At 37.6% G+C, this 16,226-nt stretch overlaps 1 protein-coding gene across 3 annotated transcripts in view; it reads right to left on the bottom strand.

Annotated features, from left to right (window-relative positions):
- Nucleotides 1-16,226, bottom strand: part of RNF130 (ring finger protein 130) — a 143,567-nt gene that overhangs the window by 20,136 nt on the left and 107,205 nt on the right. For 2 of the 3 annotated variants that reach the window (XM_025446785.3, XM_025446787.3), the window contains one exon: nt 15,251-15,437. The exons of the other annotated variant lie outside the window; for it this stretch is intronic. In XM_025446785.3, the coding sequence (XP_025302570.1) occupies nt 15,422-15,437 (16 nt within the window). In that variant the 3' untranslated portion in view covers nt 15,251-15,421. Of the gene's footprint in view, nt 1-15,250; nt 15,438-16,226 lie in introns of those variants that run through there. 3 annotated transcript variants of the gene reach the window in all.

The following is a 16,226-nucleotide window of genomic DNA, read 5'->3' as shown; positions in this document are numbered from 1 at the left end:
GTCTTTTTAATCTTGCAAATCTGAAACTCTATACCTACTGAGCAACTTCCTTCTCTCCCCTTTCACCAGCCCCTGGTAATAATGATCATTCTACTTTCTATTTTTATAAACTTTATTATTATTTCTTTTAATGTGTGTAGGTGCTATAGTGATGCCCCCTTTTCATCCCTAATATTGGTCATTTGGGTCTTTTTCCTTGATAGCAGAAATTTGTTACCTTTAGTAATAGTCTTTTTCAAGAAACAACTTTGTGCTTGGTTGGATTTTTTTTTTCTTTTTTTGGATGTTTTTTCTATTTTATGTTTGTTTCCACTGAATTCATTTATGATCTTTTATTATTTCCTTCATTTGATTTAGTTTGGTCTTTATTTGGGAGGAATGCTTAGAAGATTGACTTCTAGCCTTTTTTTCTTTTCTAATATATATATTTGAGGTCACCGACTTTCCTCTAAATGGCATTACCTGCATCACACAAGTTTTAATAATTTCCACTGCAATTTCTTCTCTGTCTTATGAGCTTTTTTTCCCCTTAAAATAGGTTTTTTCTTTCTTTTTTTCTTAAAGTAGATTCTATGCCCAATGTGGGGCTTGAATTCACAACGTTGAGATCAAGATTGGATGCTCTACCAAATGAACCATCCAGTTGCCCCTGTCTTATAAGCTTTTTAAAATATATTACCTCAGGAGTGCCTGGCTGGCTCAGTCAGTGGAGAATGTGACTCTTGATCTCAGGGTTTTGGTGCAGAGATTACTTAAAAAAATAAATCTTAAAAATAAAAAATAAGTATATTATTGACTCCAAACATTTAGAGATCATTTTAATTACCTTTTCACTATTGATTTCTAACTTAATTCCACTGGTCAGAAAACATACTCTGTATAACTTCAATCCTTATATATTTGTTGAAATTTGCTTTATCACCCAACATATGGTCTATTTTAGTAAGTGATTTGTACGCACTTGAAAATAATATATGAACTGTAGTCAATGAATGCTATATTTATGTGTCAATCACATCTTTGTTAATCATGTTGTTCAAATCTAGATCCTTGATGAGTATTTGTGCACTTGTAAAAAGAGGTGTGTTTAAATTTCCCACTATGATGTTGGAATTATTTGTCCTTTTAGATCTGTTAATTTTTGCTTCATATGTTTTGAGAATATATTAGGTACACAGAATTTAGAATTGTTTTCTTCATGATAGATTAACTTTTTCATCATTATGAAATGTCCCTCTTTGTCTTAAAGCATATTTTGTCTGATATTTATACAACAATGATTTTCTTTTGGTTAGTGTTTATGTGGTATATATATATATATGATATATATCATATATATATCATACATATATTTAAAGATTTATTTATTTGAGAGGGAGAGAGAGCAAGTGTGAGAGAGAGAGATGAACAGGGTGAGAGGCAGAGGGAAAAGCAGACTCCCCAGTGAACAAGGAGCCCAATGCAGGGCTTGCTCCCTGGACTCTGGATCATAACCTGAGCCAAAGAAAGACACTTAACCAACTGAGCCACCCAGGTGCCCCCTGTCTCCTTATATTAAAGAAGTGTCACATATACATAGATGTATATGTGTATTTATAAATTTTAAATAATCTATCTTTATATTTGAATATTTAATAATTTTATATTCATTACTGATATACAGGGACTTAAATTTATGATATTTAATGTTTCTATTTGTCTGTCCTTTCCCATGTTCCTTTCCTCTTTTTAAAAATAACATTTCTTCTTTTGAATCACTTTATTAGTCTATTTTTTCTTTTATAAGTTTATGTTACTTTTTTCTGTTCTTTTAATGGCTATGCTAGCCTAGAGACTATTTTACCACTTTTTAGTTGTTACCTTGATCACATCATGTATCTTTGATCTATTTAATTAATTGTTTTTTAAAAGATTTACTTATTTATTTGAGAGACGGAGAGAGCATGAGTTGGGGGGAGGGGCAAAGGGAGAGGGAGAAGCAGACTCCCTGATGAGCGGGGAGCCCTATGTGGGGCTCAATCCTAGGACCCTGGGATCATGACCTGAGCTGAAGGCAGATGCTTAACCAACTGAGCCACCCATGTGCCCCTATTTTATTTTTTTAAAGATTTTAAAAAAAGATTTTATTTATTTTTTCATGAGACACATATACAGAAAGAGGCAGAGACACAGGCAGGGAGAGAAGCAGGCTCCATGCAGGGAGCCCAATGTAGGACTTGATCCTGGGACTCCAGGATCACACCCTGGGCTGAAGGCAGGTGCTTAACCGCTAAGCCACCCAGCTGTCCCCAAAAGATTTTATTTTGAAAGAGAGAGGGGTGGGGGAGGGACAGAGGGAGAGGGAGAGAGAGAATCTTAAGCAGATTTCCTGCTGATTGTGGAGCCCCACATGGGGCTCAGGTTTTATGACCCTAAGATCATGACCTCAGCAGAAATCAAGAGTCAGATGCTCAACAAATTGAGTGACCCTAGGGGATCCCTGGGTGGTGCAGCGGTTTAGCGCCTGCCTTTGGCCCAGGGCGTGATCCTGGAGACCCGGGATCGAATCCCACATCGGGCTCCCAGTGCATGGAGCCTGCTTCTCCCTCTGCCTGTGTCTCTGCCTCTCTCTCTCTCTGTGACTATCATAAATAAAAAAACAACAAAACAAAACAAAAAAAACAAATTGAGTGACCCTGGAGCTGCATCTTTGATTTATTAAATTCTAATACAAATCAGTATTTTTACTTATTCTTGGGCAATGCAAATATCTCAAAAGCACTTTTATCCTCTTCTACCTTTTGTGCAACTGATGTCAGGTAATCTCCATAGGACATTACTATTAAAGTTTTATACATCAACTGCCATTTAGGTTAACCTGCATATCTTCCCTTTTTGTGGCTCTTTAGTCTTCCTGCATCTCCACGTTCCTGTCTGGGATAACTGTCCTTCTGCTTGAAGATTTCCCTCTCAGTATTTCTGTTCATTGGAAAATGTCTTATTTGTTATTTCTGGAATGAGGCTTTTCGTTTATTTTACTTTTTATTGAAGTATAGCTGACATACAATGTTATCCTAGTTTCAGGTGTATAACACGTGATTCAACATGTATACAATCAGCAATTCTATACATTATGCTATGCTCACCAAAATAAGTGTAGTTACCATTCGTTAACACACAGTTATTACAATATTATTGACTATATTCCCTATGTTGTATTTTTCATCCCTGTGAATTAATTATTTTATATATATTTATTTTGGATGAATTTTTTCCTAGGCTATTTAAGTTGGCAGGTTCCCCACTTACCCAACACTTTACTATTTTCTGGTTTTCATTGTTTTGTTCAAGATATCAACTGTCAGTCTTCTATTATTATTTAAAAGTAACACATCTCATATTGAAGAAGGAAAAACAAAGCTGGTGACTCATACTTCCTGATCGCAAAACAACTACAAAAGTATGATAATAAATATAGGGTGCTATTAGCATAAAGATGGATAGATCAATGAAATATAATTGAGAGCGTACAAATAAACTTATATATTATGTTTAACTGATTTTCAACAAGGGTGCCAAGACCATTCAATTCAATCTCTTCAACAAACTGTACTGGGACAAGTGGGACATCTAAATGCAAAAGGATGAAGTTGGACCCATATCTCACACTAATACACAAATATTAACTCAAAATGGATCAAAGACCTAAATATAGGAACTAGAACTACAAAACTCTTAGAAGTTTTTGTGACCTTGAATTAGGTAACAATTTCTTAGATATGACACCTAAAGCACAAACTACCAAAGAAAACACAAACTGGACTCCATCAAAATTAAAAACTTGTCCTTTGAAGGATACTATCAAGAAAGTGAATAGATAACATAGAAAATGGTAGAAAATATTTGCAAATCATATATCTGATAAGTGCCTAGTATCTGGAATATATAAAGAGTTCTTACAACTCAATAAAAAAACCAAACAAGTTGCTAATTAAAAAATAGACAAAAAACTTGGATATTTCTCTAAAGAAGGCATATAAGTGGTAAGTAAGTACATGAAAAGCTGCTCGAAATCATTAGTCACTAGGGAAATACAAATTAAAACCACATGAGGTATCATTTCACATTCACTAAAAATGGCTATAATTTTTTAAAAAAAGGAAAATAGTAAGTGTTGGTGAGCATATAGAGAAACTGGGACCCTTGTACACTGCTGGCAGGAATGTAAGATGGTTAAGTTAAGTCACCATGAGTAACATTTGGGAGGTTCCTCCAAAAGTTTTAAACACAAAGTTACCATAGGACCCAGCAATTCCATACCTAGTTATATACCTAAAAGAAATGAAAAGAGAGATGCAAAGATTCTTGTACAGCAATTCATAGCAGTGTTATTCACAATAGCCAAAAGGTGGAAGCAGCTCAAATGTCCATCAATGAATGAATGGATGAACAAATTGTGGTGTATACACACACACACACACACACACACTGGACTATTAGCCATAAAAAGGGATGAAGTATTGATACATGTTACAATATGGATCATCCCTGAAAGCATTATGCTAAGTGAGAGAACACAGGCCAAAAGATCACATAACTTATATGATTCCATTTATATGAAATATCTAGAATAGGGATATCCACAGACAGAACACAGAGATCTTCCAAGGACTGGAGGGGAGGGTGGAATGAGAAGCAACTTACTTCATGCGGAGGAGTTTGCTTTCTGGGGTGATAAAAACTTAGAACTGGATAGAGGTGGTGGTCATACAATACTGTGAACATTTTGATAAAACCATTTAGCACTTTAAAGTGGTTAATTTTATGTTATGTGAATTTCTTCTCAATTAAAAAGATGTGGTGTATCTTTTTTCTCTAATTGCTTTAAAGTTTCTCTTTGCTCCCTTCCCCTCTTTTAAAGTTCTCCTATGATTTATCTTGGTGTATTTTTCTTGAATCTGTGATTTGATGTCTTTTGTCAGTTTGGGAAAATTAAAAACATTTTCTCTTCAAATACTGCTTCTGCTTTAACTGATCTTCTTTCCTTCTACTACCCAAACTGAATTACATGTATGTTAGATCTTGTTCATCATGATCTAAATTCTCTTGTGACCATTTTTTGTATTTCCCTTCCCTTTTTCCGTTTGTGCTTCAGGTTGAATACTTTCTCCTGACCTGTATTCCAGTTCACAAATCCTTTCTTCAGTGATGTTTAAGTTAAACCTTCTATGGGTTTCAGTCCTCACATTCCATTTACTTTTTTTGCTGTTTCCATTTATTTCTGAAATTATCCATCTTGTTATCAGTTTCTTGGACATACTTAAAGTTATTTTAAACTCTATGCTTCATAATTCTGATATTTGTTTTTCTGTGGATCTATTTTCCCTCCCTTTTTAAAAGTTGTTTGGTCTTCTTGTATGCCTGGTATTTTTGACGGTTTTTTAGACAGTACATATGAAAACTGTAGAGATCATCTGAAGCTGCTGCTGGTGTTATCTCCCTCTGGAGGATTTCCACATATTACTTTTAGGCTATGGACATATCCTTCAATCCAGTTAGAAATTAACGCAGATTCAGAGTTAGGCTTCACTCTGAGAGGGTTAGTCAAATTCTGGTTCAGCCTCTATCTAGTTCCAGGGTATAGCCCTTTGAGGATCCCAGCATATGAGGGCTCATTGTTCTGGGTGAGCTCTGGACTCCAGGGTGTGTCTCACAAGTTCAGGAAGGCTGCCTGAGCTCTCCTCATCAATCATTCAAGCCCCCATATTCTGGCCACTTCTCAGCCACTGTCTGTGAATTGGCAAATGCCTCTAAAAGAAAGGCAGTGTTGAACATTGGGTTCATATCACTTCACTTCCCTTTCCTCTGGGCTCTTGGCTTCTCAGGTCCTCATCACATTGATAGCTCTTCAATGCCTTAAGATAGAACAACAAAAAATGCTTTTCCATATTCTCTGGTTGTGCATGGTATGATGTTTGAACTATAACAAGTTAGGATGACACTACGAGAAACAGAAATGTGATTAACTTATCAGTGGCTTAGAGCTCCCGTTCATATGGCTTAAAGTTTTTCTAGACTTCAGAATCCTGAAATTGATGAATGCAATTAAAAAAAAAATAGGGACTTTGTAATTCTCTGAAAAATATAAGTACTTGATTATATGTGCTCTTTTATGTCTTTCTTCCCTCAATTAGACCATAAATTTATGGGTACAACTCAGATATATTTTATCTCTGTCTTTTCACATTATGTCAGCAAATACTCCATAGAACTGAATTGAGTAGGATGCATACTATCCCAATCACATCACTAAATTGTGTCTAGATAGTTTTAACTTGGAACTCTCCTGACAGGAAATAAAATGGGTTTTTGCACTAAGAAACAGACAGAGGGGTGCCTGGCTGGCTTAGCTGGAAAAGCATGTGGCTTTTGATCTCAAAGCCATTTGAGCCCTACATCGGATGTACAGATTACTAAAAAAAAGTAAACAAACTTAAAAAAAAAGAAACAGACAAGTAGCTAGAAATTAACCATCATTTGCTACTTCTGTGTATCACTGGTTCTGGTAGTTATACAGCCTTTGTAAAGATTATAAATGATTTAAAACAACTGAAATGTCCATCAACTAGGAACTGATTCAATATACAATGCATTTATCAATATTAAAGAGAAAGAGGCAAATAGATCCATATGCACTGATGTAGAATACCTCCAAAAACTGGGCAAGAAGAAAAACAATTCTTTTTTGCAAACCTACTGCTTCTATATTCTTGGTCTCAAATTGTGTTAAGTACTTTTTTTCTTAAAAGATTTTATTTGAGAGAGAGAGAGAGAGAGAGAGAGAGGCAGAGACACAGGCAGAGGGAGAAGCAGGCTCCATGCAGGGAGCCTGATGTGGGAACTGATTCCGGGACTCCAGGATCACACCTCCAGCGGAAGGCAGGCGCTAAACCACTGAGCCACCCAGGGATCCCAAGTACTTATTTTCTTATTCACTTCTAGCAAAGAACAAACGGAAGCCTGGCTATGCCTTGAAATTGCAAGCCTTTGTGAGAAGAAATTTTAGATAAAATTAAGGGAATTGTTGATGCAGACACAAAAAGGCAACAGAATTTTGTAGAATAGAGCCACTTAGGAGAATTTTGTAAGGTTAAGGTGAAGACAGGAAGCATTCATAAAAGTACAAGTCCTACCTGCTTACAAATGTAACCATTAGAGCATCTTGTGACAGTATTTGTGAAGTCCCTTTCTGAGATTTCTGGACTTAAATAGTATAAAGTTTTCTTCAATGATGTTACATTTATTCTTAAAATACCCTGTGCTAATTTGTTTCTATGGATAACCAGATTCCTACTGTCATCTGTGGCCCTCTTCTGTGGATATGAGGTAGGGATCCTTTTGCTTGGTAGAAAGCCTGAAAAATGTCATTTTTTTGTTTTTGTTTTTTTACTTTTGGGCTAAAGGAAATTTAATAGATCGGTGACCAATCAATAACTTGTTCTAAACCTATGTGCAGAAGAGATTTTGTTGGGGAAGGATAATGTGTATAGTGTGCTAATAATTATAAAGGTATGTAAGAAAGAATATGCTCACATATGCACAAAATCTCTCTGCAAATGCACACACCATACCTAGGCAACAGAGATGCTGGGAGAAGCCCAGGAAAGGCATCAGGGTGGGAGGGACATGTACTTTCACCTTATGTATGCCCTTTTGTACTATTTTGACTTTTTGTTTTTTCAACCATTAGCATGTTATTCAGGAAAATAATTTAAGATGTTTTCTAAATACAAGAAAAAGGATCGAAGGGGGAGAAACTTAAAATTTCTATATAATTTCACAACCACCATGCAAGATAGATGTGTTATTCTTACTTATTTCACAGAGAGATGAAATACTGACTCAAAATCATAAAGCTAGAGGTAGAGCCTAGGTAAAGCTGAATCCAAAGCAAACTGGTATCTTTCAGTTTTTTACTTTTAACACATAAATAACTTGGATTGTAGTTATGAACAAACTGCAAAAAAATTTAACAATGAAATTTAGTTGATATAATTAATACAATTTAAGCTCCCTAGATGCAACACTGTTATTAAGAGTTTTCTATGCTGTAAAATAAATGGCTACAGTAAATGAGAAGGTATAATTTTTCTAAGGTAATAAAAATTCAATTAAAATTCAAAGACTTGGGATCCCTGGGTGGCGCAGCGGTTTGGCGCCTGCCTTTGGCCCAGGGCGCGATCCTGGAGACCCAGGATCGAATCCCACGTCGGGCTCCCGGTGCATGGAGCCTGCTTCTCCCTCTGCCTGTGTCTCTGCCTCTCTCTCTCTGTGTGACTATCATAAATAAATAAAAAAAATTAAAAAAAAATAAAAATTCAAAGACTTTTCCAGGACACCTGTGATTTCTACCTGCCTTTTCAACTCCTCAGACTGTGCTCCCCGCACCACCCCTGGAGCTGTCTACTGAGTAGATACAAATGCATGGATGTAGCTCTCCTGTGCTGGGTGGATTCTCCCTAGAGGTCTCCTTACCCATGGGTTTTTAGGATCTTCTCCTCTTCATTGGCCCTACTGTTTCCATTCTATTTCTTGCCTGCAGGCTTGTTAAGGGGCATCTTCTTAGCTGGGATGTTCTAAGCCAGCACCTCTATATATTTTCTGTACCGACCCCGTTATTTTAATTTGTTGTCTGCATCTAATTCACACTTTCCACAGTGCACGAGCCTACTTTCGGCTCCCCACTGGGAAAGCTGTGGTCTTATGACAACACCAGGACACCTCTCTCCCCAACCATGCTTTTGTCCTAAACCCAAGCCAATCACACTTCTCAACCTTTCCTACCACCAAGGTTTGTGCACACAGGGCCCATGGCTAGGACAACCCATGATCTGCTCTTCTACTTGGCAAGCTTCTCTAAGGCAAAACAGAATGGGGTTTAGGACACAGCATTGGCAAGTTACTGGATTTCCCTAAACTTGTTTCCTTACCTGTCAAGTGGTGGTTAATAATAAGATGTTGTGAGGATTAAATGAGTTAATGTGTGAAATGCTTAAAAGAGTGCCTACCACATAGTAAGCTGTTATGATAATCAATAATTCACTTAAAAAATACAAACACACACAGATATACAGAAAGAGAATGTGCATGCATGTGCTAGCTCATCCCAAATAGTTCCCTCCATTCATGGTCCTGTTTTCCCCCTGAATCCATAAATTCCTTAAGGACAAGAACCAGCAAAAGCAGTCTCAGTACGTTTTTTTGGGTATGTGTAGAAAACAAAAGACAAGAACAACCTATGTTTTGAAGATTACAAAGTTTTTCCAAGAAGGGCTTAAAACCGAAATATCAATCTGTTCCAGACTTGTTGTTTTCTATTTTTTAAAATACGTAAACAAGAAATTACTCAACTTCCTACATTGCTTCTATTCATAAAGCTGACTTCTTAGTTGGTAGCACTGTGACTATGAATAAGCAAACGCATTTTGATGAAACTTTGAATTCTGGTTCTAAGGAACCCAAACACCCACTTAAAAGATAACATGTGTGCACACACACGACACATCACGTTCTTAGCTGAGACCATGACTAATTGAAACATAAAAACTTAATGATGCCAGTTTAATCTCAAAGCCACAAAACGGCAGGTTCAAATTTCAATGGCTCATAAATCATCTGTAAGATTGATGGAAAGCTCTATTCTATTAGTTCACTCATTTCATTTCTTAGCTCTTATAAAAGTTCTATATTTGGCCCCACATGGGACCTATTGTTTGAAAAAGTCTTATTCTCTGCTAGGGCTTGAAATAATGTGAAAAGGGTGAAAGTACGCTAACAGTGCATTGTCATTAAACAGTCTTACATCTCCTGCCTATTGAAGGAAAATAACAACTTGTCATAAATGGGAAGGCACAGCAAAGAGAACCAATTTGGGTAATTTTCACTGGAATAAAGTAAGGTGGGGAGAAACTATTCTACTAATTTGTGAAAATCTGCTCGAAGAGAAAAATTTTGTAGGTATTGAGGAAGAAGCGAACTTCAACACAGCCCACTCTAGGAATAAAGTCAAACACTCAGCTGAACTCTCTAGCATACAGTTAGCTGGAAATGTCAGGAGAGCCACTGAACCAGTCAATCTCAAGTGAAAAAGATACACTGAATAACCTCTGCAGCTTCTAGAAATTCTTTAACCCCATATGCACCTAACAACAGAACCCCAGAATACATAAGGCAAAAATTTCTCTATTTGATAGCAGAATATATATTTTTCTCAAGTGCACATGGAACATTCTCCAAGATAGACGATATGTTAGGCCACAAAACAAGCCTAAATGTATTTAAAATGATTGAAATCATATAAAATATGTTCTCCAACCATAAGGTAATGAAATTAGAAATCTTTAAGAGAAGGATATTTTGGAAATTCACAAACTTTTTAAAGATTTTATTTATTTATCCATGAGAGACAGAGAGAGAGAGAGAGAGAGAGGCAGAGACACTCACAGGCAGAGGGAGAAGCAGGCTCCATGCAGGGAGCCCGATGCGGGACTCAATCCCAGGACCCTGGGATTATGCCCTAAATCGAAGGCAGATGCTCAACCACTGAGCCACCCAGGTGCTATTCACAAACATATTTTTAAGATTTTTTTTTAAGATTTAATTTATTTGAGGGAGAGTGAAAGAATGAGTGCAAGTGGAGGGAGCAGAGGGAGAGGGACAAGCAGACTCCACTGTATGGAGCCAGATGAGGGGCCCAATCTCACAAACCTGAGATCATGACCTGAGCTGAAATCAAGAGTTATTTACTTAACTGACTGAGCTACCCAAGCGACCCAATATGTGGGGTTTAAATAAAATATGGATCCAAAGAGAAATCACAAAGGAAAGTAGAAAATACTCTAGGATAAATGATGTAAAACCCACAATATACCAAAGCTTATGGATAGGCAAAATCATGCTTAGGTGAAAATTTATAGTTGTAAATGCTTGTAAGAAAGATCTGAAGTTAATAATCTAATTTTCTACCTTTAGGAAACAAAACAAACAAAACAAAACTAGACCCAAAGCAGAGGAAGAAAGTAACAAAGATCTGAGCAAAAACAAATGAAACAGAGAATAGAAAAATAGGCAAATCAGTGAAACCAAAAGTTAGTTCTTTGAATAGATAAAAATTTACAAACCTTTAGCTATACTGACTAGGCAAAAAGAAGACTCAAGTTACTATGAAATGAAAGAGGGCATTACTACCAACACTGCAAGAATAAAAAAGGATTATAAGGGAATCTTACAATTGTATGCCAATGAGCAAGACAACCTTGATGAAATGGACAAATCACTAAAGAGATACAAACTATAGAAACTAACTTAAGTAATAGAAAACATGAATAGATCTATAATAAGTAAAGACAGTATACAAAAAACTCCCCACAAGGAAAAGTCCAGGCCAGATGGCTTCACTGGTAAATTCTACCAAATAATTGTGTAAGAATTAATGCCAATCCTTTTCAAACTCTTTTAAAAACCAGCAAAGAAGAATTACTTCATAATTCATTATATGAGGCCAGCATTACATTGACATTAAGCCAGAGAAAGACATCACAAGAAAATTACAGATCAATACCTTGTATGAATGTAGATGCATAAATCCCCCTGGGCTGCCGGGTAGGGGAGGGAAGGGATGGGGCTGGATTCAGGTGGATTCCCGCCTGGAATGGCAGATGGCCTCCGTGATGGAAAGGGAGAGGGTGATCCTCTCCGCAGAGAACCCTCAGTCCTTTGAGCGCAGTGTGATGGGATTTTACAAGATATGTGGCCTGTACTCTCAAAAAAAAATTGTATTTTGGAAATATTTAGATAAATACAAGAGTTGAGACCATCTAAAAAAAAATACAAAAAAAAATACTAGCAAATAGTAGCAACCTGAATTTTGCAACATATAGAGGACAAAACCCACACAATCATTATAATAGGCATAGAAAAAGCCCTTGCAAAATCCAAAATTCATGATAAAAACACTCAATAAGCTTGAAATAGAAGGGAACTTTTTCAATCTGATAAAGGGCATCTATGGAAATCCCATAGCTAACATCATACACAATGGTGATAGTCTGAAAGCTTTCTCCTCAAGATCAGAAACAACACATGGATATCTGTTTGCACTTCTGTTCAACATTACATTAATGGGGGGTCTAGCCAGGGACAATTAAGCAAGAAAACAACAGGACTCTAGATTGGAAAGATGTTAAACTACCCCTATTTGCTCATGAGATGACCTTTTATATAGGAAATTTTAAGGTATCCACTAAAAGACTATTAGACCTAGTAAAGGAGCTCAGCAAGGTTGCAAGGATAAAAGATCAATGTACAAAAATTAATCATATTTCTACAAAAATTAAATGGAGAAGGTATCCTCTCTTCAAGGACTGAAAGACTTCCTATTTTAAAATTTTAATTATTTTTAAAATAATTTATTTGAGAGAGACAGAGAGACCACGTGTGGGGTGAGGGACAGAAGAGAGGGAGAAGCAGACTCCCTGCTGAGCAAGTAGCTTGATCCCAGGATCATGAGATCATGACCCAAAGTCAGATGCTTAACTGAGCCACCCAGGTGTCCCAATATAATATGTTTTTTTAATTAAAAAAAATTTTTAAAAAGTGGGCTTCATGTCCAGTATGGAGCCCAACGTGGGGCTTGAACTCAACCCTGAGATCAAGACTTGAGCTGAGATCAAGACATGGATTCTTAACCGAGCTTCCTAGGCACCCCAAAGACTGAATATTATTCTAAAGCAATCTGCAGATTCAGCATAATCCCTATCAAAATGCCAGCTGGCATTTTTGCACATTGAAAAATTGATCTTAGAGTTTATATGGAAACACAAGGGACCCTCTATAGCCAAAACTATCTTGAAAAAGAACAAAGTTGGGAGGACTCACACTTCCCTATTTTAAAACTTACTACAAAGCAATAGTAATCAATATCATGGGATACTGGCACGAGGACAGAAAGGGAGACCAGTGGAATAGAATTGAGAGTCCAGAAATAAACTCATATATTATGCTTAACTGACTTTTGACAAGGGTACCAAGACCACTCAATGGGGGGGGGGGGCGGGGAGGAGAATAATTTGTCCAACAAATGGTACTGGGACAAATGTATAGCCACATGCAGAAGAATGAAGTTTGACCCCTATTTGACACCATATGCAAATACTAGCTTAAAATAGGTCAAAGATCTGAATATAAGAACTGTAAAAGGGCAGCCTGGGTGGCTCAGCGGTTTAGTGCCGCCTTCAGTCCAGGGCCTGATCCTGGAGTCCCAGGCTGGGCTCCCTCCCTGCCTGCTTCTCCCTCTGCCTGTGTCTCTGCCTCTCTCTCTCTCTCTCTGTGTGTCTCATTAATAAAGTCTTAAAAAAAAAAAAGAACTGTAAAATTGTCGGAAGGTTTTGTCACCCTCAATTAGGCAATGGTTTCTTAGATATGATACCTAAAACACAAACCAAAGAAAAAAGCAGATAAACTGGACTCCATCAAAATGAAAAACTCATACTGTGAAAGATACTCTCAAGAAAGTGAACAACTTAAAGAACAGGATAAAATATTTGTATATCATATATATGATAAGGGCCTAGTAATCTGGAAGTATAAAGAACTCTTACAACTCAACAACAAAAAGACCACCCAATTAAAAAAAAATTGGCAAAGGACTCAGATTTTTCTCTAAAGACATTCAAGTGGCTAATAAGCACTTGAAAAGTTGCTCAACATCATTAGTCATTAGGGAAATGCAAATCAAGAGCATAAGGAGATGGTTTTAAAAAGGAAAATACTAAGTGCTAGTGAGGATGTGGAGGAACTGGAACCCCTGAACACTGCTGGTAGGAGTAAGAAACTGCAACTGCTCTGTATAACATTTTGGCAGTTTTTCAAGTCAGAGCTACCACATGACCCAGCAATTCCACTCCGAGGGACAGACCCAAGTGAGCTGGAGATAAGTTCATAAACTTGTACGCCAACGTTCACAGCAGCGTATTTGTGATAGCTGAAAGGTGGAAACAACAAATGTCCATCGCTGGACAAGCAGACGAACAAAACGTGGTACACACCCATACAGTGGTATATTATTCAGCCACAAAAAAGGATGAGTACTGATTAAAGGTATAACATGGAAGAACTTGAAAATGTTACACTACATGAAAGAAGCCAGATGCAAAAGGCTACGTATTCTAGGATTCCATTTACGTGAAATGTTCAGAATGGGTGGATCCACAGAGACAGAGAGATTAGTAGTTTCCAGGATGGCAGGGGGAGGGCAGGGGTGAGAGGTTACTGTTCATGAGTATAGGGCTTCTTTGGGGGTGATGTAAATGTTCTGGATTAGGCAGTTGTGATGGTTGTACAACCTAGTATAGTCACAACTATACTAAAAACCACGGAATTGACTTATCCTTCAAAAGGTTAAATTTTTATGGTATGTGAATTATATCTCAATTGAAAAGATAAAAATCTTCAACCTACCAATTTGAGAATTTACTACTTTTATTGGTTTACTGTAGTGGGAGTTAAGTTCTCATCCCTTAGGGATGCTGAAGTAAAAGGCTGAAAATTCACTGCTCAAAAGGTTTATACACACTGATAATCCTTCAAGCATAGAATTCAATATAACATAAAATATTTCAACATTTTCCTCATCAAAACAGCAAAAAATATTTCATTTACACATAAAATTGCTCTCTCCCAACTTTTTAGAATTTGCCATTTTTAAAGAGTACTGTACAAATCAGGTAGAAAATCATCATGGGTAGATGCAATTCATTACTCATCAGTGCGTAGTTTGGAAAATTTTCCATATACTCATTCCTTCATCCCACAAATATTTAGAGTCCTTACTATGTGAAAACCACTTTACAAGGCTGGGGATACAGTGGCCAGCAACACAGCTAAACGTTTCTGCTGCTGTGGGGCTAATGCTCTGGTGAAGGTAGTAGGTCAACCACAAAGCAGTAAGAGATGATCAGAGAGCACGGAGACCCTAAAGAAAGTAAAACAGAGGAACTCCACGGAGTGCCTGAGCAGGCAGTGCCTCTGCTCTGGACTACGTTGGCATGGGAGGAGCCACTGTGAGAACGCCAACAGGAGCAGCGTCACTGTTCCTCCTGTGGGGATTCATGAGCACATTCTGTCTCCGAAACACACATGTGAGATTTGGGTATGTGATCTCCAAGTCGGCCTTCCGAACACAAGTGGGTCAATGATACTCAATAGCACGGTCTTCTTATTTTATTATTTATTTATTTTAATACAAAGCTTTGGCATTAGCAATTTTATGAAAAAATAAAATGTACTAAAAATAAACGCTTGTATGGCATGATTGGTAAATGATGCACAAAAATAGGTTCTTTTTTCCTTGAAGGCAATCAGTCAGAAAGCAGTTTTTTCTTCTTCAAAACCACTCTACCCTGTGGAATGAAAGGGAAAAAAAAGAAGTCAAGAATCAGTTAAAGGGGAATTGCCAATATTTTAAAATAACAGAGAAAGTGATCCTCACTGAGGGGTGGCCTGGCGCTGTCCCCAACTACTTCCCAGCCCTGTCTGGTAAAGCCAGGAAGCCACTGGCATCTTCCTGAACTTAGCAGCTTCAGATCTGTGATCAAGTGGCTCAGTCACCTTGGAAGTGTGTGTGTCCTCCCACCAGGAACATGGACAAAAGCCCAGGCTAATAGCATCTCGTTTAAAAATTCAGGGACGGGGCACCTGGGTGGCTCAGTGGCAGAGTACCTGCTTTTGGCTCAGGGTGTGATCCCAGAGTTCCGGGATCGAGTCCCACATAGGCTCCCCACGGGGAGCCTGCTTCTCCCTCTGCCTATGTCTCTGCCTCTCTGTCTCTCGTGAATAAATCAGTAAAATCTTTAAAAATAAATAAAAATGCAGGGGCAACTATACTGGTTGCTGGTTCACAACTTTTCCTGGTTTGAATGTATGTTCTCAGGGCCGTGTGTCCTGGAATCTGTAGTTGTTTCTTTATAATAGGATCCCCCTTTATATCTCATGCAAGAAGGTCAATCTTTACTTTGAAATAAAATTTGCAGAACCCAGCCCTCCAGGGCTTATGACTCTCATGGGACTTCCCCAGACTGTATGCACACACATCTGTCCCTATAGCAGGTGCCTGACAGTACCTGGGGCCTCTGCAGCCTGGCACTGTGGGGCTGCTCTAGCTCACTGAAGCCCTGTACGGCTGGCTCACT

Source organism: Canis lupus, chromosome 11 (genome assembly GCF_003254725.2).
Source record: "Canis lupus dingo isolate Sandy chromosome 11, ASM325472v2, whole genome shotgun sequence".
Taxonomy (NCBI): domain Eukaryota; kingdom Metazoa; phylum Chordata; class Mammalia; order Carnivora; family Canidae; genus Canis; species Canis lupus.
The sequence above is the reverse complement of the archived record's forward strand: the minus strand, read 5'-3'. Positions and strand labels throughout refer to the sequence as shown.